We start from the raw sequence: 27,201 nt of genomic DNA, 5'->3' as shown, positions 1-27,201 counted from the left end.
TATGGTGCGCCAGACATGCATTGCTTTTACCTCCCCAACTTACCCACATAAGTGCTATGGCTGTAAAAAATAAAAACAACGTGTCTAGACTAAGGTTGGAAGGCAGTTCTCAATTGAGACCTTAGCCTTAATGTCGTAGTTTATGTTCCACTTATTTCCTTTTTGATGATATTACTCTCGCGGAACAATATTAACATTGCACCTCATGCTCTAATGGTTTTATTATACACTATAAACTAAAACTATCACGTTGTTTTGGGAACAGTACACCTCTATTATGCCAGCAACGTGACTCACGGCATATTCCCTAGATTTGCTCGATAAAGTCCGTCGAATAACAAATTTTACATTACAATTTCCTTCAAACACCATATTGAAATACAGGGAACATTTGTTGCGAGCCAAGTCCGCGGTCCGTACAAGGGTGAATGTTATACGTACATTAGAGTTAATGTAAGTTACTTTTAAGGTTTCCAGCGTGGCTGGGAGGCAATAAAAGCGGAAAGTTGTGCCGCGGTCGCTCGATACATTCGATTCGGTCCGTGAGTCACCGCCAAATCGAATACAAACTTGCGAAACTCGCGGAGCCCACGGCTCGCCTTATAAACCATTACTTTTGTGTACAATTCCACGAATCGCACCGGATTGTTGCTTTATTTCCTCTGATCGTGTTAAGAGCTTCTTTTGGACACGCCACTCTACTTTGAATAAGGTAAAACTCAGGTCAGCAAATGTTAGTAGGTCCCATTAAACTAGTTCAATTTGTTTGGAATATTCTATTTGTCTGAACTCGCGACTTCAAAAGGAGACAAGCTCTCATATTTCCAAGCTTTGTTTTATTTTCCTTATTTGCGTTATTCCGTTGTATATGTTTGAATTTGCGAAGTATACAATTATAATTGCAAACTGGATAACAATTCTGGCAAGTTTAAGCCGAATTTTGGCTGTTGAGCGAAGTCGAGGGCGGAGGGCGAGTGGAGCTTATAAAATGCCTCTTAGATACTAAGTAGGTAGTCCTTCAAAGTTGTTGAGATGCCTCCGAAGTTTGTCGCGAAGAGTTTAATAGAATTCCTTACTCAGTCTGTGGACTAAAGTTTGTTTTAATGATTGATCAGCAAATAACATTACGAAGTAAAATGACTCATTCATTAACGTGTTCCGGGTACACTGAGCTAGGTCGGAGGACAACGTTGCTATTAGGGCATGCAATACCGGTTAACCGGTTTTGTTTTTACCGGTAAATCGCCCATTTTTGCGAGTTTTTAATTACCGGTAAAAATAATATGAAACCGGTAATTTACCGGTTTTTACTTTTTTCTGATAAAATATAGCAATTGTTCATTTAACGTCAAATCTTTGTTATGTAGCCTGAATATAATGTAATGTTGCATACATTACGTATTGTAAGAGTGTTACAGATGCTGTTTTTTAGGAAAGTAAACTTGTGTGTCCTTAACTATCTCTAGGTTAGATACAAATCTTCTTTCTCATCTTAATTTATAAAATCTAAATTAATCTGTTTTTCCTCTTAGCTTTGCCTCATAGCTGTCAGCTCATACTAGGTACAAATGTAGCTAATGCTTATTTTACCTACTCAATGACCTTACTGAGCAAGGGCTTTTACTTCACCACCATGCGGACAGCTCTGAGGACGCGGTGGAGCACACAGTCCAGGTGTGCACTGCCTGGGAAGGGTACCGCCGTGTTGTCGTCGAGGCAATAGGCAGCGGCGACCTTTCGCGTCCTTCCTTGGTTCAAGCAATGGTCCGGAGCTAGAGGGAATGGGAAGCCGTCGCCTCCTTCTGCGAAGCAGTCATGCTCGAGAAGGAGACGGCGGAGCGACTGCGAGTAGCACCTCTCATCCCAGCCGCTGTAGTGGACCAGGAAGACACCACGGGCGCCAAGGGTCGAGAGACGACTCCCGGCCACCGTAGGCGTCGATCTGTGGGCGGTGAGTTCGGGTGGCTCATCGTTCCACCGTCTGCATAGACAACAGACCCGTGTCAGCGGCGCGCGTTGTTACACGGGCTCCTCAGGGAGATGTCAGCAAACCCAGTGGGGCCCAGCAGGGCCAAGGCCTGCCGGGGCCGCGGGATTGTTCGAAAGAGTTAAAACGCCTACGCCCTGGTCCATAAAACGCCTACTAAAAAACATGGGTTTTAGACAGAAAGAGTCTAGGCTGTCATTTGATATTTGACCATTAAAAAGGGCTTTCACTTTAATGAAAAATATATTTTTTTACGGTAATTCTTTGCATTTATTCCGTCTTGTGACGGGGTCGGCTTTCCGTATCTTCCTTCTTCCACTTCGCTCTATCCTCCTGAATAGACATCTTCCTCTTCGAGTTGCAGATTTTCATGTCATTCATTACGACACTCAACCACCACGGTTTTGGCCTGCCTTTGCGCCTTTGACCGAGTATATTGAGATTGAGTATCACATTCACACTGCCGATGTCCTCAGGTGTCACTCCTTTTTACATGTCCGTACCATCGCAGCTGTTTCTCTTGCATTTTGTCGGCGACATCGCGTACGGATGGTACTGACATGTTTTTTTTACGTCCCACGTCACAAAAAACGTTTACCACCTTATACTTTGCATATTTATTTAGTTTTTGCTTTAAGACTACCCAATCTTATTGTTATAATATCACATTAAAAAAAAATACAAAAATTACCGTTTTACCGGTTTACCGGTAAAAATATTTTTATTACCGAAATTTTACCGGTAATTTTTGTTTTACCGAAATTGCATGCCCTAGTTGCTATCTGTAAAACAGTTGCTATTTGTACTCCTTATGAACCAAAAAAAGAAGTGAGTATTATCAGTAGTTGATAAACAACTATCGCTCATTATGTAGGTAGCTACTTGTGTTTCATACTTCAATGTTACGGAATGGCACGGCCGATGTCTCAAATAAACACTGATTATGATTTTATCGTTACTTGAATCGAGTAAAATGGCGCCTATTCAAGTACGTCAAACGTCATAAATTGAGGTTACAAGAACGCTGATTGTTGTTTGCACAAAATTTAACAATGTAATTCTGAATAAAAATGTCGCAAGTCGCACCCCAAATAAAATGTAATATAATGAATAGCGCTCTAAACTTGCGGTGATAAAATTTAATAACAATACTATGGGAATGACAGGGCTGTCGCGGTGGCTCGCGTAAAATATGAGGCCACAAGACACCCGCAGTTTTATTAGTTTTTGGCTAGCACGGCGGAACGTTAAATTCACACTGCATTACTTTACACTAACTAGCAAAAAACTGTACAGTAACAACATATTCCAAAGACCCAAATACATTACCCATACTAAATAATGCAATTGTTACCTAATCGTTATGCAAGCCTGAACTTGACAAAGCAATTTCGCCATTAAATTGAATAATCGCGTTAATTAATAACAAATCCTCAATTTCCAGCAAAACACTGAATGTATTAAAATTCCAAACTGCCCGTATGAACCGAATAACAAAACGAGATTGTTATGAACAGGGTTGTCACAAGCAGGAAAGCTAGCGACGCTGCAGGAAACGATGTGGGGCAGCCCTACGGGACGGGAGATATTCCACTTTCATAACATGTCACAGTTTCATGGCAACACGTGTCAAAGCCGGGCTAGCGTGTTGAAAAACATCCCTCTAACACGACTGGACGAATGTTTACACGTGTTTGCTTAATAGACTATGCAACGCAAAAAACTGAAAGGGTATGCCAACACTAATTATACAACGCCACATTACTCTCTAGATGGGGCTTGAAATTCGGAAGCAGTAAGTAATTATGATAAATGCTGAGGAAAACATTTAATGATTGATATTTTAACGACAGGCCACAAGTTGGGGGGATGACATTGCTAATGGAGTTGTGAAATGCGAAGACAAATTGCTTGGAATTACTTTGAAGGCGTCAGATATAAGACACCTTTTTTACAAAAAATATGGCGGAAGTTCTAGCAAATATTGCTAGACATTAAGTAATTGTCGAATTTCTTTTTGAAGTATAACTTTTTCTTGATAAAAGTGTTTTTTAACCCCCGACGCAAAAACGACGGGGTGTTATAAGTTTGACGTGTCTGTGTGTGTGTGTGTGTGTGTATGTGGCATCGTAGCTCCCAAACGGATGATCCGATTGTAATGCGGTTTTTTTTGTTTAAAAGGTATGTCAGTCGGGAGTGTTCTTAGCTATGTTTGGTGGAAATCGGTTCAGGTCTTCAAGGTCATCAGCTCGTTTGCTAGATGTGATAGGAATGTTACACGCTCAGTTTACTTGCAAGTATATGTGGTATCTGAAATTTGAAACACTAATGTCTTTTGGAACCACTGAGCTGGTCTGCTGTTAGGGCACGAAGGTAGGAGACGTAACCCTGAACTGCCTCTTAGTAAACCCATCGAGTTTGGGCTCGTTGAATTTGTCTTGACGAGTTCTTTTCATGTTTCTGATTGACGAGAACCTGATGCTGGAAATGGGATGTGACGGATGGATCCTGGAATGCCGGAATGAAACGGATAAACCGATTTATATTTTTGCTGAAAATCTAGAATGTCCAAAGGTTAATCTTTATTGTTTCTCAATCTGTGCAATTCTCCCAGAGCCAGTTTGTCATGAGGATTGTTAAACAGCTTCCTTTGGCCGAGATCGCATATAGCGACCCCATCTCAAGATAAAATAAATTAAATGAAAGAAGGAAAAATTAAGGAACTCCTTTAAAAAGCATGAAATAAAATTAAATTATAAATTTAAAAAAACCCCCGACCCAAAAAAAGTACGCAATAATTATGACAAAAGGTTAAAACGCTAAACCCTATAAAAGCAAAAATAACTTTTAACACTACGTAAACTAAATTTTGACGTGTCGGGGGACCGCTTTTTACCTTCATAAATACTTACATAAATCAAATGATACCTACCTAATTACAACATTCGTTAAAAAAAAAACACGTATCTAAAGTAATGAATTAGAGCGGTCCCCCGACACGACAAAATTTAGTTTACGTAGTGTTAAAAGTTATTTTTTGCTTTTTATAGGGTTTAGCGTTTTTAACCTTTTGTCATAATTATTGCGTACTTTTTTTGGGTCGGGGGTTTTTTTAAATTTATAATTTTGTTGGTTGGGCACACAAGCACTTGAAACCACGTGAGACCAGAAAGTCTTTTTTACATCTTTAAAAGAAAAAAAAACATGACGCAACATCGAACACGGAACGAAAGTACTTGAAGCGTGTAACCAAACGCAACGTATCTTGAAGCTAATCAAAAATATTATTAATATGAATAAAGTTGAGAAAACCAAGATTCATAATATGGATAAGGATTTTTAGCTTAGCTATACTAGTATTAATATTTTATTAAATAAAGAAGTCTAAGAATAATAAAATCTAATCATTTCGTTTTAAGGGATATAGCTAAACTATCCCCGGTGCCAGAACGGTGCTCCCAGTGAACGCTAGTTTCTTTTGGAAGCTTGGGTCTTCAAAAATTCGGTAATGATTTCATTTCTCTCTACTGGGAATAGCTCGTATATACCTAGGTATTACCTACCCTAAAACTAAATTTTATTCCCACCAAAAATTTTAGGGGAACGAAAACTAAAAATAGAGGCTGTCAAGAGCGTAATAGATTCTTTGGCCTTTCGGGACCGGGAACGGTAGGCGTCATGGATTCAGTTACCTTCCCCGATCAGGGATATATGTTATTTACGAAGGTTTATTTGAAAGTCAATGTTATGTTAAAACAATCTACGTTCTCGTCTATCACATCACACAATTGATAGGACGATGACTCTTCAGTTACTGCGAAAAAAGACAAAAAGTTTTATTGCTAGACACAATGTTGTTTTGCATAATGTATTAAGTGCTGTACTGAGTCAGTTTTCTTAGAGGGGAATAATAAAGTACTTTTTTATTTAGTGATGTATTTTATAAAATTCAAGACTTATTTTCCACTATAAGAGTCACACGATTTGACACGACCCTTACTTTGTCCCTTGCTCCATCTTTAATCGAACTACATAGAAGCATTCCTGTTTTGAAAAGACATCAAATTCCTGATACTTTCTAAACATAAAGTTATTACTACCAACAACAATATGGCAAGTAAAATGCTAAAGTCCTTATATAATCACGTAATAGCATAAATCGGATATAATTACAGTGAAGGAAGCGCGGTTATGTAAGGAGCATCAGTCTTGAGGCTGGTTGACCTTCCAGTCACGAACCAGTGGCCACAGAATGACCGCGACTCCAGACAATCCACTGAGGCTAAGACTTGGCTATATCTAGATATCTACACGAGTATGATAAAGAGGAAACATTTTTTATGTTTGGTTCCGAAACTAGTGAACCTCTTTGCAAAATTCTAATATATTTTATCCGTATACGGACAGTAGTTGCCACGGGACGCGAGTGAAACCGCGGGAAAACAGCAAGTTTTTAAACCTTTACTTAATGTACTTATGTAAAAAAAAAATTCGGAGGGTTATCATTATTTCCCTTTGAAAAGGACAGAATTATAATATCACAGTATTTCCTAGAAGCTCCAACAGCAAAAGGTCAAGGAAATCATGAATTGTTTTTACTTAATTATTAATAACCAAGCTTCCATTTTCCCTTTAAATGTTAAAGGTGTTCGAATCAAGTACGTACACCTACTTCAATTTGTTCCTAAAATATTCAAATAGGTGTTAAAATTATATTAGCTAATATGATTACAAAAGAGGATTTTATCGTTAAACTGATTTTCATTAAAAAAAAAACATTTATTAAAACAAACGAATATTGAATACTTACATTGAAAATAAAGCATCTTTGTGGGCGGGCGACTATATTTCAGTCAGACAAATATCAAAAGATGAAGTATTTTATATCAATTTGCGCATTCGTGCAAAGTATATTTAAGTAGCTCCGTTTCCTCCCCGGTCTTAGCTTTTTAATGGCGCCATTTATGGGGATGGGGTAAAATATCCGTATAAAGGGAGACGGACCAAGAATTCCGATGATTGCACCGTGCCCTGAATACAGCTAAGTCTCAGCTATTAAAATTAACGGCAGACCTTCAAAAATACCCATTCCTTTACTTCTAAATATGCTATATTTTACAGCATTAAGAAGAGCTCAAATTCCCCAGTAATTAAGTTAATATTCTCAGAGTTAAAAGATTCACGTAAAATGCGATGGTTATTGCTGCCAAAACGTTCTGTGGGCGCGAATGGACATTGATTGGGCATTGTGAGTTGCCCAACAATGAGCAATCACGGCCGGAGGTCTAGTACTAATAGTAGCTACTTGGCGCGAAACGCACTTCATTTCAAAGCCTGTTATGATGGCTCTCGACAGCGCTCGTCATCCACTTCTGAGAGTACGCGTACCTAATCATACTCGGCGTATAACCGTCAGTTATTTCACGAATGACAGCTCGCCAACTGCTCGCGCGATCGTTTACAATTAACAAACCGATAACAAGTACGTTATTCGCAGGCAGGTCGATATTAAGCCTCTATTGTGAGAGCGAAAAGCAATCGGAAGCTATCGAAACTAGTTTCAACGGTAACTAACACGAGATAGAACTCGCTAGAACAGGCAATTTATTTTTAAAGATTTTATTCTTTAGTCTGTCCTTAATCAATAACCTTGAAACTTGGTAATAAATTCTCGACAAATGTCTACATTCTCTGAAAACAATTTCTAAGTACAAAGTTCAAACTTCTAGTACACTTGAACCTGTTGATTTTCTAAGTAATTTTAAGTTAATTTCGGGAAAGTAGTCGCCGAAGAAAGACTAACAATCGTGTCACCTCGAAAATCAATTAAAATCCTGTCACTACGGAAGGTTGTAATCGTGGGGGTCTATTTTTAAATCGAGCGATATGGCTTTGCGGGAACGATACCCTCGGGGAGCATTCAGTCGATGTTCGTTTAATAGGGATCTATTGTTGTATATGGCCCGATTAATTACTATTGTTTGTTGTAAGCTCTAAGGAAGCACATTGTGATTTTGTAGACTTCATTTACTGCTTGACTAAGTTGACAGAATGCTTAAGAAAGTTTCAACAAAAATTGGTGTGACGAATGCTGTCCTAATTATAGCGTTCAATGAATAAGTGACGCCTCAGCAGCCTACTTAATAGTCCCCCTCTTCCAATATCACAATTTGAAATTCTATATTCCAGGATTGTTCGTGTTTCGTTTCATAGTAAAAATCGCTTCGCCAAAATCTCGCTAACATTTTGAACAAACTCCAAGTTTCATTACATTTCCGTGAACAGTTGGACAAACAGACCCAGTTTTCTTAGCCAATCTAGTGGGTGGATAGTTCGGCAATAATCGGAAGGTTTCGGCCAGCCGATTGTAGCCTATATCGCATTCTACGATACCCTTGAGAAACGTATAGCTGAACTCTAATAGGGATCCATTGTGATATCCGCTAGCTTAATTACATCTGTTCAAATGATGTTGAGGATGTTCACTAAGTCAATACAATGGTTTTCCAGGGCTAATGACAATATTCAATTGCGTTTAAACCTAGTGCGAATAAATAAGAGCAAATATTTAATACTGTCCAGGCAGTCTGAGCAGCTTAAATACTTAGCAGTAAATTGAAAGAAAAACAACCATCTCAGACTGAAAATAAGTTGATGTACTTTCCTTTTAGTACTTAGCCGTCTTTCATCGATAAAAACGTGAGATAAAACTATAAGAAGATTTAGCTACTCGATTATGCTTCGCAAAGACTTTAAGTCGCTCAGTTCCCATTTCAATAAATACTTTAACGGACCTTTAACACTGAATATCTTACCACAGAGTATACCCATTTTCTAGAACCTAGATAATCTGTGAACATGAGTGAAAATCTACAGGTACCCACTACGGCAACGGATAAACATAATGCTAGTTTTCTCTGAGCACTTTTCTACTCTCAACATAGCCCGTAAAGCTAAATGGCCCACTAGAAGTAATGGAAACTCATTACGATATAATTTCAAGCATTTTTAAAAGCGATAGCCATCTATGCAGCTGCGCAAAGAAACTTAATATTGGAGATGATATCTTGTTAGATTCCCGACACTGTCGTGAACGGATATTCTTGATTGGCGATAGGAGACGATTTATGCATTGTGTAAGCTCTAGGAAATTTACTAGCGTACATTGCTGTAATAAACGACTATGTAAAAAGCTGCAGTGAGACTAACATTCGAAGAAGACTTAAGATAAGCCAATTGTATCGATCAATAGTTAATGCCTTTCGATGGATGCATTAATTCTAATTAAAACCAGTCTTAGATCCCGTGTCTGTTGATGCAAAGCTAAGGCTTAAGCTCGAAGCACGGGACGGAGAGACTTCTCAACGCACATAAATCACATAATGTGATACTGGCTTAGTACTCAGCAAAGATAAAAAGCAAAGTGCACACAGTGCAGACAAACTAAGCAATATCCTCGTATTTGTGCATCTAAAACAGCGAAGGTATTTATATTTGTCGTACTCGGCCCCAGTAATTCTTTGAACTATCTCAGTTTTCCGAGGCAGCAAGATTAACAGTTACTGTTTGGCGCAGAAAATACAAATAGCCTTTGGACATTTAAATTTGTTCTACTCGTTACTAGGATTTGTGTTTAGCTAGAATTCCAATTAGGAGTTTAACTTTAATTAAGCGGGAGTGTTGAGTAGTTTTGACTTGGGTTAAGTCAAAATGTGGCGGAAAAATTTGGTGTCGGATTTTTGATCTCAGCGATGGCAAGTTTAGAATGCGACAGGCATATATGGAAAAAAGGTACACTCCTTTCATACCATCACATTTTTTTTAAGTATATACTTATGTACTTGTAGGTATATTATACAACAAGCAAATGCCAAAACGTCTCCGCTCAATACATTAAAATTGATGCAGACATCACATGAACTATAACATTGAAGAGAAAAGCATCAGTGTTCGATCCACTCAAAGAGCAGAAACATAGGATTGCCATTAGGTGCTTACTTAAGATGTCAACGCAGACATAGGCATGATCGAATTACCTCGTGTATACTTACCTTTATGCATTCACGTAGAAATTTCATAAGAAAATCCTTTTTCGTTTCACAATATTCAATTCTAGAACATGTATTTTATTTAATGTGCCTTGCTTTTGTGTTTGGAACGATGCTCTGTGTTTCTTTCAGTTATTTTTGTGTTTTATTGAAATTCGATGTTTTCGTCTCTGGTCTAGTGATCTGGAAATCTGATTAAGACTATGATTTACTAAAAGTTTTGCTTGATCTATTGATTTCTGACTCTTACGCGAATATTACACGTTGAAATAAAACTACCTACTTTTTGCTTGATCTCTCATATTTAATGTCCTTTGGATAGAGTTTTCATTATGTAGTATACCCACATCTTTCACAACAATGTTATTTTTAAGCTTTTGCAAACAACTACGAAAATATACACCAAAAATAGTAATGAAACGCTCATTTTCTGTAAAGATAAAAGGTACATACATAATTACGCTTAAAATTACAGCCGGGAATATTTTTGGAAGTCATCATATTTATTATTATAATACCTATGCTAGTACCTACGTCAGTTCGCGTGACGATAATCACGTAACTGTTTTACTAGGCGGGTCGAAACAACTTGTGTTATCATATCATCGATAGCACGGCTGGTTTGCCCGTTCCTGGCAGAAAGTGCGTCCGATAGCGAAGTGGCCGCTCTGATTTTAATATTTGATCTATGCGGTGCAGGTAACGTGAATGCGTAGTTGTTGGTAAGTAAAATGGCGTTTATAATATTCTGGGAGTTAGAACTTAGAATACGTTGTGCCAAGATTCTATTCTATGTTTGATTCTGAAATTCGAACAGAATGTAGGTATCTAGAAATTGAGTGCATTCTTATTTCAAGATGGCGATGGATTTTGTAGGCGCGGTTTCCAAATGGGCAAAATATGTATTCAAAATTCGAACGACAGTCGGACATCCCTACTTTTGTCAACAGTTCAAATGAACCGAGCTTTATTATCACACATTATTTATTTAATTAATTAAATAATCATGCAGACAGCTCATCAATCGAATGAGTTACCAAAATAAATTATTAATTTGTTTAAACATGACGTTAATGTTAAATATTAATAAAATCAAAAAGGCAAATTCTTGTTGCATCTGCTGTAGTTTGCATCTGACACGTTCGATGCAATTTTCATTTTATCGCTATTGTGTCGATGCCGATTGACGGAAATAGGTTAATGCGATACTCAGGCAATCTATCGCTAGGTGATAACCTTTCACATTTATTTATTCTCGGTAAATCTGTACCTAGCAAGATTTAATAATCTTAGGTGCTTGACCTACCTAATAAATTAGACATGATATCGTGCATTTTGTATTGTAACATCTCTGCTTCAGCACAATACGTTTTGTGTTTTGTCCCAATTATAATGTTCTGAATTGAATTCGGCATTCGACTGCTCCAAATTAGGTTCATCGTACTGAAAATAAATCCACAGCTTTTGATTTTCGCTGAAGCATGACGATAACGCTGGCTAGGTAATTAAGTATAAGAGCTAGTCATTATTTTCCAATAAGTTTTCAAAATCAATACAGTATGCAAAAAAAAGTCATTCAAATTTTCGGCAACTCACCGCTTTGAAACCAAAACTGGGTTTTATTGTTACCTTTCATAAAAATGTCAGCCATGTTGCATGCATTCCGCGGCCATTGAATGGTCCGGTTGCATGATGACGTCATCACATAGGCAGCCGTGTCACAGAAGCCATACACGGACCACTAAGCGCACAAACGCGCCGCACCGCAAACTTTGCTCTCCATTACCACTTCAGTTCATAACCTCTTCGTAATAACTCGAAGGGAGGCCGCAATGTATAAAAAGTACTTCATTAAACTCGGCATATGTTGTAGGAATTGTCAGTGGTTGAGGTGAGAGCAAGGAGCATAAATTAAGGCTAATGAATGGCTTATTGTGTGAGGGACAGGAAATTATTATTGGTGGGACGCTCGTGTTACTGAGGGTCATACATGACTGAACAGGGCTTACGAAGCGTATTTTACTGTATTTTATTTATAATTTTAAAACAACAAGTTTACTACTGAACGCTGAAGGCTCTCTGCTGATTGCTAAATAAAAACTTTACGAAATGTGTTAAGATACAGGTATAAATTGAGACGGCTTTGCTATCGTTGGATTTAAATATTAATCCAAGAATAAAACACATTTTCATACATTTAATTGCATTCTAAACTAAAACTCACTTTTCTGTTGTAGAGTTTCAAACTTGCTCCTAGTACATAAAATTTCACTAACGTAATGAATAAGCCTGCATATTGAATGTAAATATCGAGTCGAGTGTAACCAAGTCTGTTTGTTACCGGTTTATTGAAAGGTACAGTAGTTCATACTTATACTTGAACGAGTCGTGGGTTTGGCTCCGTCGGGATTGCTATTGTTCTCAGAAAGGCTTAGCAACTCTATGGTACATAATAAGTAGCTAGGAGTAGGACCTGCAAACTCATAACCTTGTTTGTTGTGCATGTTTTAAAATGTTTGGCAGCCAGCTTTGCGAACGCTGAGCGAAAAAAAAACTTACGGTTTAATTTAGGAACTCCTATTCAGGTTGTGAAATTGGAACCTTATTGTTTACACGTTAAGTTTCAATATCTAATGCGCTGTTTTCCTATTTTGTCATGGTTTAATAGAAGAACAATAGTTTTTATGTCCCATGAGGAAAACAATGAGGGTTTTTGAAATTTTTTCTGCCACCGGGTGGCGCCACGTATGCGTCTGGTCCAAACAGCTGTCAAATAGTATGGAATTGTAGGTGCCGAACTTATTGTTTATTGAAATTCTGTTATATTGGAAGTGTTATTGATTTTATTATGGACTACGGTCAGAATAAGGTTTCCGAACTAAAAATTGAGCTAAGAGAGAAGGTGCAAAAGTCACTGGTACTAAGGAAAAGCTTGTTGAAAAATTTGTTAACACAATATGATTTAGTTTTTTTTATTTACTCAACCGCAATAGTAAAACAATAATGCAGTGCTTTAATTATAAAATAAAAAAAACACTAAAATCGTTCACTATTCATAGTAAAGATAAGCACTTTGACAGTTATTGGACCTGACGACTCGGTGCTGCCACCTCGTGGATTGCCATTTTAGAAAACCCTCATTGGGCAAAGTATCACAACTTTAGAAATCAAAGTTAAGTGTCCTCTCTTGTTAAGTGTTTTATCGTAGATACAATAAATGTTATCTTAAATCAAGCTTAGATTTAGACAGATTTTCTTGGTAAACTCGTTAGCTTCTGCGTCGTTTTTAGAGTATTCACTAAATTGTTAGGTCTTAGAGACAGAAATAAAGGCTATCCATTGCGTAACAGGGCAACATAAGGTGGTAGAAGTTACGGCTATATCGAGCCTGTTATGGAAGAACATCGTAAGCAACAAACAAACAATTTTACAGGAGACGTATTTTACTGTTTATTTTTTACTGGTTAATCAGACATGTCTAGTTTTTGTATTATATGCAAAACTCGTTAGGATCTATGTATAATCAATTAAATCATGCCGAAGGAATTTAATAATGAGTACTTTTGTTGCTTAAGATAAAATTGAAGGTCGTAATTTAATCTTGTTTTTCAAAAATCGTCATTTACGCTATAAGTTTTCTTTATGTCAGGTATATTAATATCAAGTTTTTTCTTAATAAAACGAAAACATAACAAATCAATTTATATTTACAATAATTTTCATTAACATCAATAAATCAATCATTCGTCGTCAGTTTCATCCGGTAGTAAGTCCTTTGTATTGTCGTCATAGGGCAAGGCAAGGTATTCCTGCGCATATTGTGCAGGAATTATACCCTTGTCACACATTTTTTTCAGATCCATGTACTTTGGTTTAGCAATAGGTATTTTTGCCGAGTATGCCGCCGTGGGTGCCTGGAGACGCTGTTGACTTTGGCGAGATCTAATTATAAAGCTCAAATCCACGCATTGGTTTTCGCAATCAGCACTAAACCCGTAATTAAGTTCAATAATTTTTGGCTTCTCTCTTTTGACGTAAGCTGATCTTACTTTTGTTATTGGAATTTTAATAGTTTTTGGCAAATATAAATCTGCAAATTTTTTCCAGTCTAAGACATCGGCATTTTCTAACATTTTAGTTTCATAATTCTTTGGATTTGTTCTGGCATTTGAAATTAATGTGGGCCATTGAGATGGTGCCCAAACTGTTCTTCCTTTTATAAAAGTTTCGATGGTTGCATGTACAGAATCTACCGGCATCATTGTATGCCCAGGAATCAAAAAGTTTATCGTTATGTCCTCAATGAACATTGCAACATTACTTATGAAGTACGACAACATTGAAAGCATCGCTCTATTTTTATTTTGTCCGCAGCAACTATCGCAGTACAAAGCTAAAGATGAATGCTCGCCCTTCTCATCAATCGCTTTGAGGTACTTAAAAATCACCGTACAAACTTCATTACAACCTCTTTTGGCTTCAGACTCATGCCATAAGTAACAATATCCATTCTTAGTTCCACTCTCGTAAATAGTTTCGTTAAAATAGGCCAATTTTCTTGAATAATATAAATTTATACTGTCTCCGTGCGGGGTAGTCAAGACTTTCTCGAGGTCAAAACTCGCACACAAAAAATCACTCGAGCTTTTGCTGCGAGCCTGATCATCCAAAAATTTATTTTTTGCGGCATCTTTTTCCTTGACGTGATTTTTATATTCCTCTGAATTTGTGGCATCATTTTGAGCTGTACCATCTAAATGTTTGATGCGCTCGCACATAGCACACTTATCTTTCTTCGGGAGATGGAAACCTATATTAAAGTTATTTCTAAAAATATTTTTGAAAGTTTGTTTCTGCACAGAACCTATTTCTTTTACAGTCTCGTCTTGCAGATAAACTTTATTATACAAGTATGTCAAATTTCGGAATTCGGAAGGCAAATACAATTTATTTCCTTTATTTCGGCAATAATGGGATTTGACTGCTGGAAGTTTTTTTATAAACTGCTTTACTGCTTCAATGACTGACTCACTATATTTTTTTGTAGGTGTTGATTTACCTCTTTCATCTGGCTTAGAGACTTTTATAGCAGTTATATTTTTAAGGGTATATCTTAACGTCATCTGTGATATTCCTAACGTTTTTAATAAAAATTGCTGGCACACTTTCTTTCTGCCACCCTCTCCACAAGGAAAGTAATACCGATAGGAGACTGATCGCCTACTACATTCTACTCTTCGCCGGCGAATATTTGTCTCCTCGACTAATGCCAGTAGCCAGTCTCGTTGTCTTACGGAACTCCCTAAACCCCAGTAAAGTTCGTGTATATTCCTTCTATCTTCATCACTAAAGTTCAACTCACATTCATTACCACACTTTTTCCCTGCACAAGGGTTTGGTTGAACTTTTTTTCCTTTACCGGAACATCTTTCTGATTTGGCTTGTAATCGCTTTGGTAGGGGACGTTTCTTTCTGAATCCTTTTTCACCTACTATTTCATCATCATCAGCTATCCCATCGTTACATTCTGATTCGCTAGAACTGCTGTAAGTTTCGAAAAATGTACGCAAAGCCGTAGACGAAGCTGTAGATGTAGACGCTGAGTCGGTATGATGAGGAGATTCAAAATGCCTCTTTACTTTTTTGCTCATCGGCATTACCCAAGATTCATCACTATCATCTATTTCTGAACTACTACTACAGTGCGTCGAATCTGAATTTCGGTACGGAACTAAGACCGGTTGGTTTTGGACTTCACTATTCATGATGATTTTCGGAATTCTGAAAAGAAAATTATGATATCATGCTCCTGCACCAAAGCTGATTGAGAACACGTGAGTACTAGACTAACTTACATAGAAGTCCCAACAACTCAAAATCAAAAATCGTTTATTCAAATTTGGCTGCAAAACAGCACTTTTCGAACATCAGAAATTTACAAAAGACAGCCCCCAAACGCCCACCCTTCACCATTTCCTATGTGTTTTTGGTGGGAAGGAGAAGTGGTGGAACACTCCCCAGCAACAACCCAACAGCAACTTCATCGTCATGCATCATACATTACAATGTTTACGTATTTATTTATTTTCAAGCCAATAGCAGAAAGTAAGTACACGTAAATCGGTTAATGAAACATAATGATCTTAAAAAATAACATGCGGACACCCAATTCACTCAAAAATAACATACCACCAACCTTTACCATCTCTTAAACAACAAAAATAATATTTATTGTACTTACATACGTGCGTCCTGCACTAAAACTAATCAACTTTGCAACACTGATGCTCGTAATTACACGTTTGGCAGTAGTTCTTTACTTTACTAAACAACAACAAGAGTTATTAGCAAGACGCTGCATCGTTATTTCGAACAAGTTTGAACTTGAACCTTTCTGACGATCAGTGTTTAGTTATTGCTCGGCTATAATATTTTTTCAACATTCATTTTAATGTTCAAGTTTAATATTATTTCAATATTGTATAAAGTAAAAAATCTAAATTTAATATTACTTCATTTAAATAAACATGCAGTCAAAAAAATTATATTCAAGTATCATTTTCTGCAAATAATCAACATGCATAAACGATAACTAAACGCAACACAGATTTTGGTCAGATAGTACGGACTGCAGTTTTATCGTAAATAACAAATGTTACTTACGATAAGTTGGTTACGATAATTCTGCTTGCTCTACTATTTGAAACTTTAATTTTTGTCGTTTGCGATACTATTTTTTTCTTGTTATAATTTTGACGTTTCTTTAAATATGAGTTTAGGGGTCTTCGCAATAAGGTCTAAATAATTTTAACTTGACGTAAGGATCAAAAAGTGAAATACCTATATTTTGTCGCTTACGATGTTTTTCCATAACAGGCTCGATATTTTTAGAACAATAACTTTTGTCGGACAAGAAAGGGCTAACAAATACCTACTTACGCAATAGAAAATAACGAAAAGATCATATGAAGGTGATTTAATAAACAATAAAAAGACAGCTGAAACCTTTCTAGCCATGAATACATGGGTATCTGGGTCATATGAAGGGGACTTTCATACTCCTGGCCGGAGCAATTCTGAGAAACAATAGCCTGCCATGGTCACGATCGCCTTTCACCGAGACAAATGACTTTATCGACCATCTTTGCTAATAGCTGACCTCTTGGAGAATTATTTTATTATTAAATACTTACTCAACTAGTTTTGCCTTGCAGTTTCACCAACAGACCTACCACTTCGTGTCATCAGACGTCTATTTTTTCTGTTAATTTTACGTGCCTTCAGTGTTACCTAAGCTTGCCACTATTTATCCGAAAAATGATTTACATCTACATACCTACCTATGCATTTTATGTGATTCCTAGTTTTTGAGTAGGTATTCGTGTTAAAATAGCCCAATAAACTGTGTAGCTGTTTTCTTTTATTAGCCTCGTCCCTTTGTCATCGACAAGAGAATTTCGGCCCTTGAACGGAGAGCGGAAGAAATAGAGTAAACCTTGTCAGTGAATTCTTAAATCAACTTCAATGGCTACTATCACCTATTTTGTTTATTGTTTATGCATTATTGATGAGTTAAACATGTTGTTTATTTCCTAATTTGTCAAATGACAAGTTGTTAATAATGAATAAGTAATTGAGTTGATAAGACACACACATATTCTAGACTTAGAACCATGTTCATAATCATAATCCTGGATAGATTCTGTAGATGGATGACTCAAGACAATCTTCGTAAAAATAAATGTTGTATTAAATTAAACCAGTTATTGAAGCAAAGAACTTTATAAATAAAATTGCGGAAGATAAATGTAGGTCTTCTTGTAAGTACCTAATTAAAAAAAAATACTTCGAATGACGTACCTATTCGATTTAAATGACGTGTTCTTTTAACGGCACTTTTTTTCTCAGATGGGTAAGTAGGTACTATTGCACAACTTCCTACCTATGGTGATTCATATGACTTGACTAATTTACCAACATACCTACTTAAGTAATTTAAGAACTAATTTAGTAGTTAGGTACAGGTATCTTGGCTACCTAACACATTAGGTACCTACTGTTAAATAATACTTACTGAGAAAAACCTAAGCAATTTATTAAATGGGTCGAATGGGTAGGAGGGTATACCTATACCTGGTGTTTTTATGAAAAAATGACACGTGTATAATAATAAGTCTCGAAATTAGAAGACGTCTAAAACTGGTTTTATGGCACAAATGACTTCAAAGATACCTAACAAATGACAATAATTTTGTGAGAAATTTTCCCATGGGAAGGTAACCTTCTTACCTACCTGCTGAGTTATTATTATTTTACGTATTAATGGCATCTTTTAGAATAGAATAGATATACTTATTGCGTAATCTTAAAAGTAGGTAAGTACCTTCCATGCAGGTATAATGTCGCAGGCACCATTCATTAATTAATTACCTAGGTACTTATTTTATCAACATACCTAGGTAGTAAGTCAGAACCTGCCTTCTAACAAGTTAAGCAAACAGACTGGAAAAACCGTCATTGTCAACACAAGTACTTAGTTACTCACTTGCACTTAGTTTTATCAAGTAAATAAGACATAGAGTAGGCAGGTTTACTGAGTGTAGGTAAAATACCAACCGCCTTCAAGTCAAACATTACAAATTCCTCTGCAAAGGGGTATTATTATTACTATTTAAAGGTAGCTAGAGCCGACTCACTACAACCGCCTACTTATCTCTCAAGCAACAATGCTTATTATTATTTACCACCGTGATATCTAAGTATAGCAGGTAAGAATTTATTGATAGGTGCGCCCGCCTTATCGTAAAATTCCGTTATCAAGCGGCCGTCACTGTCGTCAGTAACAGTCATTTACTTAGTCACTCGCTTTTACCAAGAAACAGGAAACAAACACTTCATTCATGTAGGTAAATTGACCATCGATATTGCAATATAATATCCGGAAAATTGCCAAGATAAAATACCACATTCCTACCTAGACTATAAAACCAAGAATGAGTAAGAGTACGAACATCAGAACTTGTTTATGACGTCATTTAGGCACTCATTTTAAAAATTCAAAAGACGTTCCAAGAAGCGAACAAAAGGCAATAGAACAAAGCACCACGACAAACGTAGGGCTGCGTGTGCACAGGTAAGAAAGCAGTTTTTACCTTTTGTGTATTGCGCCGACGCCACCGCTAGCGAATAGAGCAACAACGCGGTGAGGAAGCCCCCCTCACTCCCGCGCACGAACATGATTCTTGACTTGAGCTAATTCAACTTTTTCGTATCACTACTCCGAGCACGTCACTATAGTAAAAACTTGTCACAATCTCCTACAACGCTTTCACGAAGTCTTAAAACACATAACACGCACACTATCACAGATTTCAAACGCACATCCATTTGAAAAATGTTCGTTTATCCGATAAGGTAGGTAACCGCTCAGACGTGGGACGAGGCATGCAGGTAAAACGAGTAAGCCTATTAAGTTTCAATGACTTAAAACTACTTATTTATAACGTTTTACATGGACTGATCACAATTAAACACGTTCGGCACGGTAGTTCTACACAATTTTGAATTTGGAAACTTCACATATTTTCGTAAAACAATTTCGAAGTTCGGAGCGACAACGGTGCGTACGCGAGACGCGACCACCCGGCGCATCGTTCGCGACTGAACTAGCGTGAAGTGAGTGAACAATCAACAAGTTGGATAGCGCGCGAGGCGGGCCGTTGCGCTCGGAGCATGCGCGATCCGCGCCTATGTTCATACTGGACGAGCACAAACAATGTTGACAGTGGCGCCGCCTGGCGTCGCTCGGGCCCGCTCGGTTACCGGCCGGCAACTTCCAACTGGTTATTTTCGCGCAAAAACGAGAAGACAGAATCTCTCCGCGACCTAAACCTGTTCCGAGTCCACGCCTAGTCAATCCAGGTAAGTACAGAAATAAAATACCCGTCTATTCATGTAGTGGCTTTTCTTATGCATCCGTTCTAATAACAATCGACGAAACAGTTCTCATATTCAACTAACTTAGTATCTTGATCTTCACAGTTGCTGCTCATCGGCTGCGCTTGTGCATTATCTTGATACTGAAACAATGGATGAATGCTCTAATTATTTGGTGTTGATTTTAACGAAGTATGTGTTACGAAAATAGTAAGTAATTAAATCATTGTGTTGAAAGATAAAGAGATATCATTGTGATATCACTACTTATTCTGTGATTAGAGTACCTACATTTTGTTGGTTTTATAACGTTCTTAACTCGTTATGAGGTCATTCATCTCTAAGAGACGGTTCATTCGAAGGCAAGTCGCGCACTGGTAAATTGCAAGAAGCGGGTTCGATTCTCGCGTTAACGAATTTGCAACTAAGTAGTTCAACATAATTAATTATTAATTATATTATTCCTCATTTTGATATAAAAAATATTGAAATATATCCGATATAAAAATACATATGTATTGTATATGTTTTCACTCGTTTATTCGTGGAATTAATCGTCATAACTAATGAACATACTTTGACGAGAATATTATGAATACGGTCAAGCACGAGTTTTTTCAAGATTGACGTGGTATTTTTTACCGTTGGAAGTAAACCACTCGTTCTAGTTTTGACAGACGTTGTGACATTGTAGTCATAAACTTCGGTACCTATTGCAAACCTCGTACTAGTTTGTCTGTTTCGTGTTTTAGTATGAAACTTGGTTTCTTTGACGTGGTAAGCAGAAACTATATTGTGACTGATTATTTTCATACACACATTGGGAAGCTAACCATCACACTCTCAGTCCCTCACAATCAAAAGATACAGTTAACTACATATATACTCACTTAAGGCTTATTACTAATTTAATATTATAATGAGGAAAATTTATTTTTGTTTGTTGGTTTGTTTTTTTGTAATGGATAAACTCAAAAACTCGATTCCCGACTAGCACAGGCTATATTTTGTCCCGGTACAGGCAGTAGGGCCCACCGGACGGTGGTGAAACCGTGAAAACGGCTAGTTAATAATAACTTACCTCATAATTCCCATCATAAATATTAGCCTGCAATGGATATCGTTTCCTACTCCTCTCTCCAAGTCCGCAGTTTCCCCTGTCCAATACACAGGGAGACCAGGCGCCCCATTCGCTGATGGAGCATTTGTCTTCATCCAGGTCTTGTTTAACTTCAGCTAGAAGGGGCTCTTCTTGGGGTCTGGAATAGTGACGTCAGAAGTTAGGGCTGTAGAACTTGGGTAAATAAGATATTTATGACGTCTGTGCGGTGACGATAGCTTGTAAAGCACTGGTACTCAGCTGAATCCGGTTAGACTGGAAGCCGACCCCAACATAGTTGGGAAAAAGGCTCGGAGGATGATGATGTGCGGTGACGGTTATGTTTTAAAGTATATATTCTTATAAATACATTATAGAATGTAGAATATTTGTGTGAGAAGTGTGTTCGTACCAAACTCAATCATCATCATCCTCCGAGCCTTTTCCCAATCACGTTGGGGTCGGCTTCCAGTCTAACCGGATTCAGCTGAGTACCAGTGCTTTACAAGAAGCGACTGCCTATCTGACCTCCTCAACCCAGTAACCCGGGCAACCCGATACCCCTTGGTTAGACTGGTGTCAGACTTTCTGGCTTCTGACTACCCGTAACGACTGCCAAGGATGTTCACTGACAGCCGGGACCTACAGTTTAACGTGCCATCCGAAACACAGTCAATGGTGTCTAAGATATACTTAGAAAGTACATACAAACTTAGAAAAGTTGCATTGGTACTTGCCTGACCTGGGATCGACCCCGCGCCCTCATACTTGAGGTTGGTCCAAACTCAATGGTGGCAAATTAAACATCATTTTTAAGTTACTAGTGGATCAGAGGAGGGAGGGGAATATGGCCTCAGAATTACACGTACAATAAATTACAGTGAATGTTACTGTAATAATGATGATAAGTTCATGTAATACTTACTCATTTTCATCTTCTTCTTCTTCTTGTTCTCCTTCATCTGGCGTTTCATCAGGTTCCTCTAAAACGATTTTTTATTTACTCAAAAAAATTATAAAGAAATACGCAAATATTTATATGTACAGTAGACTGCACATCAGTGGTAACTGTCACGCACCTTAACTCAAAAGTAATAAGTACGATTTTCCTATAAAACTGTTACCACTGACCTGAAGTTGACTGTACCATTAAATATTAGGGTACATAAATCTATCTATCTAATTACCTTCCTCAGTCTCACTACACTCAGCCCCTATCAAAGGGAACACGTCCAGTCTCCTGACCTTCAGCAGAGCGAATGGCTTCAGCTCGTTGAGGTTCATCTGGTAGAACGGCGAGTCCTTGTCAAAGGAGCCCACCTCCACTCTCTCCACGTTGTCACGAGGTGTCGATACTGTTTTGACTGACTGCAACAGATTATTTTGTTCAAATTCAAAGTATTTATTTGCACATTTGCTTGCACTTGCTTGCACTTTCATAACACATGTTGTTATGAAAGTTCACTTTGGTTTGAAGTTCCTACTATTTGTAAATTTAATGTCTACATTCATTATCTTCTCTACTATAATATTACAAAGCTGAAGAGTTTATTTGTTTGAACGTGCTAATATCAGGAAGTACTGACTGGATATGAAAAATTATTTCAGTGTTAGATAGCCCACTCACACACAGATCCGGGATGCGGCTGAAACCGCTGGCAGAAGCTGGTATTGATGGTGATTAATTGACATGAAATTATTCTCTCTAGATATCTACTTTTAGCCGTAGGTACATATGATGATTACGAAAAATATTAATCAATAGGGATTATCGTAACATAAACAAGAACGATAGTAAAGTAATAAACAAAGCTAGTTGCGAAGAATACATCACATACTTTTTACATTCCTATCTACATACCTACCCATTCTTGTCAAAGATAAAACACAATAGATTCCATTCGCATACCTCATAAGACACTCCATCCATAGTGCCCGCATCCCAAGGAAACAGAGGAATCTGTTCTTCTTCAACCCAGCCATCTTCCGTGCACAGTTCAAACTGCGAGGTACCCAGGAACCAGTCAGGTGATGGTCTCATGCCGACAGCTATGGAGAACAGGTGGTGGAACCTGTCGACCCTGAAGAGTGCGTGGGAGGCTTCCGACATGTATGGGTGGTGGCGTCTCTTACCGCGGATGAGAGTTCTTGTACCGCTTGTTGGGGCCATCTGAAAGGATTAACATGGATTTTATGTTTTGTAAAATGTACCTAAAGGTACCAGTGTGTAGGCTGTTTGTAAGACATTTTTTTTAAGCTGGTGATCATTAGAATAGGATATGCTTGTGGCAGATAGTTGATACGCCAACTTAGGCAGGTAAATAGGTCCAATACAGATATACAATACAGCTAGTAGGTGAGTACTTATCTAGCATTTATAAATTGTTAATATCGATTTTGTATTTGCAAATTCCTTCCCTGGTTGTGCTTCGTTGTGGAATTTCGTTGCAGGCTACTAGGTAAAATTATTTGTCTTCATTGTTAAATTTTGAACTCATATCAGAAACTTACATTAGAAATAATATCCCTCTCCATGACTCTACTATCTCCCTCCTCAGCTAACACCTTCAGGCCATCACTGGCATTGATGCCCTGCTTCCACAGCGTGAAGTTGTATGCATGGGAACACCCCACCATGTGCGAGTAACCGTTTTCATCCGGCTTACTCGGGTAGTGGCGAGGATGGGCTACCCGGGACCATTTGCCGTAGAATATCACCTGGAATTATTGTTGTTTGTTTTTTAAGTGGTTTGGTATAGTTGAGATATTATCAAGATGGTCGAACTTCCATGTTACCCATGTTTGTTGTACTAGTTTGTCATTCGTTCCCCCCAGTAGGTATGTCAATTTAGATTGAATATCCTTTTATACTCACCAAGTACAATAATAAGAGCGTTATATTAGTACAATTAAAACAATCTATATAAATATACAAAGAATAGGGTAAATTTTTCTCTATTTTAAACATCAAAACGAATATTATTGACTTTTAAATGTATCACTCTTTCCAGTGCAAACTCGCAACACAAGAAACTAAATTGACACCCTTTGTAAAGCAGAGGAACATACCATTTGTAAAAGGCCCTTAGTTTTCCAATAAATAACCATAGGCTGACTCACCTCATACCTCGCTTCACTACAAAGGTTGCAGTACTTCAGCACGGGAAAAGGTGGACTATCCAGTGCTTTATCCGTGTTCTTATAAAGAATAACTGTTAAATTGTCGCCAGTGTGCCAAACCTCATTGTTTTCAGCCACCATAGCACGGATGCGCACTGTTTGGTTTCTAGAACTTTGCTTTGGAGACACCCAGTGAATCTGATCGACAAAAAAGGTGATTAAAATATTGCAGTGCTTCAGTATGAATAACGAAATAGGATTGAATAATTATAGCCATCGCTGATCTAAGGAAGATGTCCAGTGTCCCCCAAAAGCCTACTCAATGATCAGGTACGCCTTTATATAAGATAATAAAATACCCCAATAAGTTGACAGGGAGCATCCATAGGTACTTAAAAAATAATATCCATTCACATTTGTTTAATTCAGGTACATGAAGGAGTATATGAAGTATACATGTAAAGGAGGACATGAAAGTAGTAGAGTAGTAGAAGGGTACATAAGGAAGTACACAAGGAGAGTACATGAGGAGTACATAAGAGGATTAGGTAGCAACTCAAATCACAAAATACACATTACCGCTACTCTAGTCTTATCAGAGTTGTCAGCATTTTCAACAGAGATGGAACATCTCTCGCTGTATCGCGACTTATCGACATCCAAAGTCTTGAGGCTGCCAACATCTATGTTCTTGTGGCTGAACTCAAAGATATTGTTGTCCACGTCAGGGTCTTCGGCAGTTATCATGAACCAACGGAATGGACGGGCAAGATCCGTTGTTTGAATTGTCACTAGAATATAAGCAAAAAGTTTTAATGTGTTTTTATTTCTGAACAAAGTGTGCGAGTCGCTTAGCGCCTGTCAAAATCGTGACAGGTATTATTTGCAGTTTGACAAATATCCTGTATATAACATGCATAAGTAGCTATATTGTACGACAGCACATGCACAACTACAGCTTGTTATATCATAATAACAGTGATTACCATTTAGTTAAAAGTTTTCAATCTACAAAAGTAAACCACTTGGGCATAGTATTTGGGGCCTGACAAAATAGTGATAGCAATTATACGCTGTTTGGCAGATTACTTGTAGAAAATGCGACTTAGTTTTAACTAACTAATAAAAAATACAAAAGTTAACAAACTATATAAAAACTCACAAACATAAGTTTGGTCCGGAGTATAAGTTTTAGGCGTGGATGAATTTGTGTTTGGTATATCCAGGTATAAATGGTAAATGCCATTATCTTCTGTCGGCTCAAGTACTGTAGCTTGTAGTGGAGTTTGATCACATCTTCCCGGCTGTCCTTTTACAAACGAAGCCGATATAAACAATAATATTACATGTACTGCGATCCTGCAATGAGAAAAAACAAAAGTTTTAAGCGCCTGAAATTCGTCAATAGCAAACGAAACATGTTTACCAAAATCTTAATTAGAACACAAAAGCGCAACCAAATTGAATTTTCGAACATAGTTGAGAAAGTTTAATAAATTCCCAATAGCATGCAAGTCACTTCCAAACTTACTCTGATACTATATTAACACAAGTTTCTTCATTATCAAATTCTATCAATAATTTGGGTTATATGAGAGTAAAACTTCACATGTGTACGTACATTTTAGTGATCACACGAATTCCTGGGTTCCAGAACTTGGGACATTAGCGCTCATTAGATCGGTCCCACGGGTTCGCAGTAGAAGTTTCTCCAGCACAAACAACTAGTGTTGAACTGCAGGTCTTACAAACATAGGTATTTGTTAGAGTTAGAGCGAAATTGGTGTAAATTCAATTCGTTAAATCGATTAGGCTAGCGCCGTCAACTGGAAGCGGCGTACTCAAAATAAACCCAAGAAGCGTGTGGTTGGAACGGAGCCAAGCTGCAAGAAATACGACATATTTCTTTTAGATGCGTTCAGAGTGGTCCACAAACGTTTGCTTTACCTACTTTGTTGTTTCTGGTTTTGGTCACAATGTACGGTTTATTGTGTTCTACGTTGTTAGAAATGTTTGGTGAACTTAGGGGCTGTAGAGCGCCACGTATGAATTATTAAGTTATAGTCTATGTTCTATGTTACATTTATATTTGAACTAACAAAACATAATGGTATGGCAACACTATTTGAATTAAAGTTTACGGTTCATATGTGTACCTAATTACAGTTGGCTGGAGTTAAAACAAATATTTGAGAACTACATTTTAACCATTTTACTAGAGCGCAGGATACCTGTACCTGAACGAAACATATCCAAACACACGGATTCGCCAATTAGGACCGATTTTGCAGCTTTGCGTTCTCCTTATTTAAATCATCTAGTCTATTTTTACGGGGACTATTTCAAGAGTCTACAAGCAAGTAATAAGATCGCAAGCAGAAGTAAGGCAGTGCATACAATCTGCAGTATCGATCTATACTTCTAAACAATTGATGTAATCGATCCAAAATTACGTCGGCAGGCTTGTGCACCTACCTACTTTAATTACCAGCATTCATAAAACCATTATGAGAAGACAAAATTGCACACAGGGTGACCTGTACCCTGGACCCTGATAAACTCCTTAAGAGCAAGTCTTCCTAGCTTTAAAAAACTGCGAGGGAACCATACTCTAAAGTTGATCGTTTGCGATACCTTGCCGTGAGGTTTCGTTCAGGCGTTAAAATTTTAATCAGCGGTTTATCAAGCTATATTAAATTTAACTGCGCTGTGAAACTTTTCCGATCCCAGAAGAGTTTTATGGGCTTAGTAAACAGGATTTAGAAGTTTTTATCAGGTAGGCTATATACTTTCAGCTTGGTAGGTTAAATTGGTCGTGAATAGGCGTAAAATTCTTCTAACTATATTCTACTTATCTTTATTTAGGACAGCTTCTAGTGGCAAATTCTGTAATTAGAATTAATATTTATTATTCTATTCAAATATATGTATAACTTGTGTAACAACTTTTGGCTATAACTATTAATTAGAACTTAGACTTACATTGATATTTATTTAGTTTGAGTTCCAAA

General features: G+C 37.5%; 2 protein-coding genes across 7 annotated transcripts in view; both read right to left on the bottom strand.

Moving 5' to 3' along the window:
* LOC110380729 (DE-cadherin) overlaps nt 1-19,728 on the bottom strand; it is a 195,935-nt gene extending 176,207 nt beyond the window's left edge. For 4 of the 6 annotated variants that reach the window (XR_010277643.1, XR_010277642.1, XR_010277644.1 and 1 more), the window contains exon 1: nt 19,188-19,727. Coding sequence is in view for 1 of the 6 variants with exons in the window: in XM_049837753.2 (XP_049693710.1) it covers nt 19,188-19,272 (85 nt within the window). In the remaining 5 variants the exon portion in view is untranslated. Of the gene's footprint in view, nt 1-19,187 lie in introns of all 6 variants that reach the window. The other 2 variants (XR_010277641.1, XR_010277645.1) reach the window with 1 other exon arrangement.
* A 254-nt stretch (nt 19,729-19,982) lies between these two features.
* LOC110379892 (spondin-2) lies at nt 19,983-26,069 on the bottom strand. The gene is made up of 10 exons (XM_021339708.3): nt 25,812-26,069; nt 25,353-25,549; nt 24,770-24,981; nt 24,191-24,388; nt 23,582-23,788; nt 22,980-23,240; nt 22,258-22,438; nt 21,996-22,053; nt 21,053-21,230; nt 19,983-20,114 (listed from the first exon to the last, which is right to left on the bottom strand). Coding segments are annotated over exons 1-10 (1,593 nt in total). The 5' UTR covers nt 25,814-26,069; the 3' UTR covers nt 19,983-20,015.
* Between the last annotated feature and the right edge of the window lie 1,132 nt (nt 26,070-27,201).

This window comes from Helicoverpa armigera, chromosome 23, assembly GCF_030705265.1.
Source record: "Helicoverpa armigera isolate CAAS_96S chromosome 23, ASM3070526v1, whole genome shotgun sequence".
NCBI classification, from domain to species: Eukaryota; Metazoa; Arthropoda; class Insecta; order Lepidoptera; family Noctuidae; genus Helicoverpa; species Helicoverpa armigera.
Note: the sequence above shows the minus strand (reverse complement) of the source record. Positions and strands in the feature narration are given on the sequence as shown.

Excerpts from the sequence above, each read along its gene's own strand:
- LOC110379892 (XM_021339708.3), bottom strand. Across the intron at positions 23,241-23,581 it reads AGAGGGATATTATTTCTAAT|ATGGCCCCAACAAGCGGTAC; the intron begins GTAAGTTTCTGA and ends TAATCCTTTCAG. Across the intron at positions 20,115-21,052 it reads TTTATGATGGGAATTATGAG|TATCAAGATAATGCACAAGC; the intron begins GTAAGTTATTAT and ends CCATTGTTTCAG.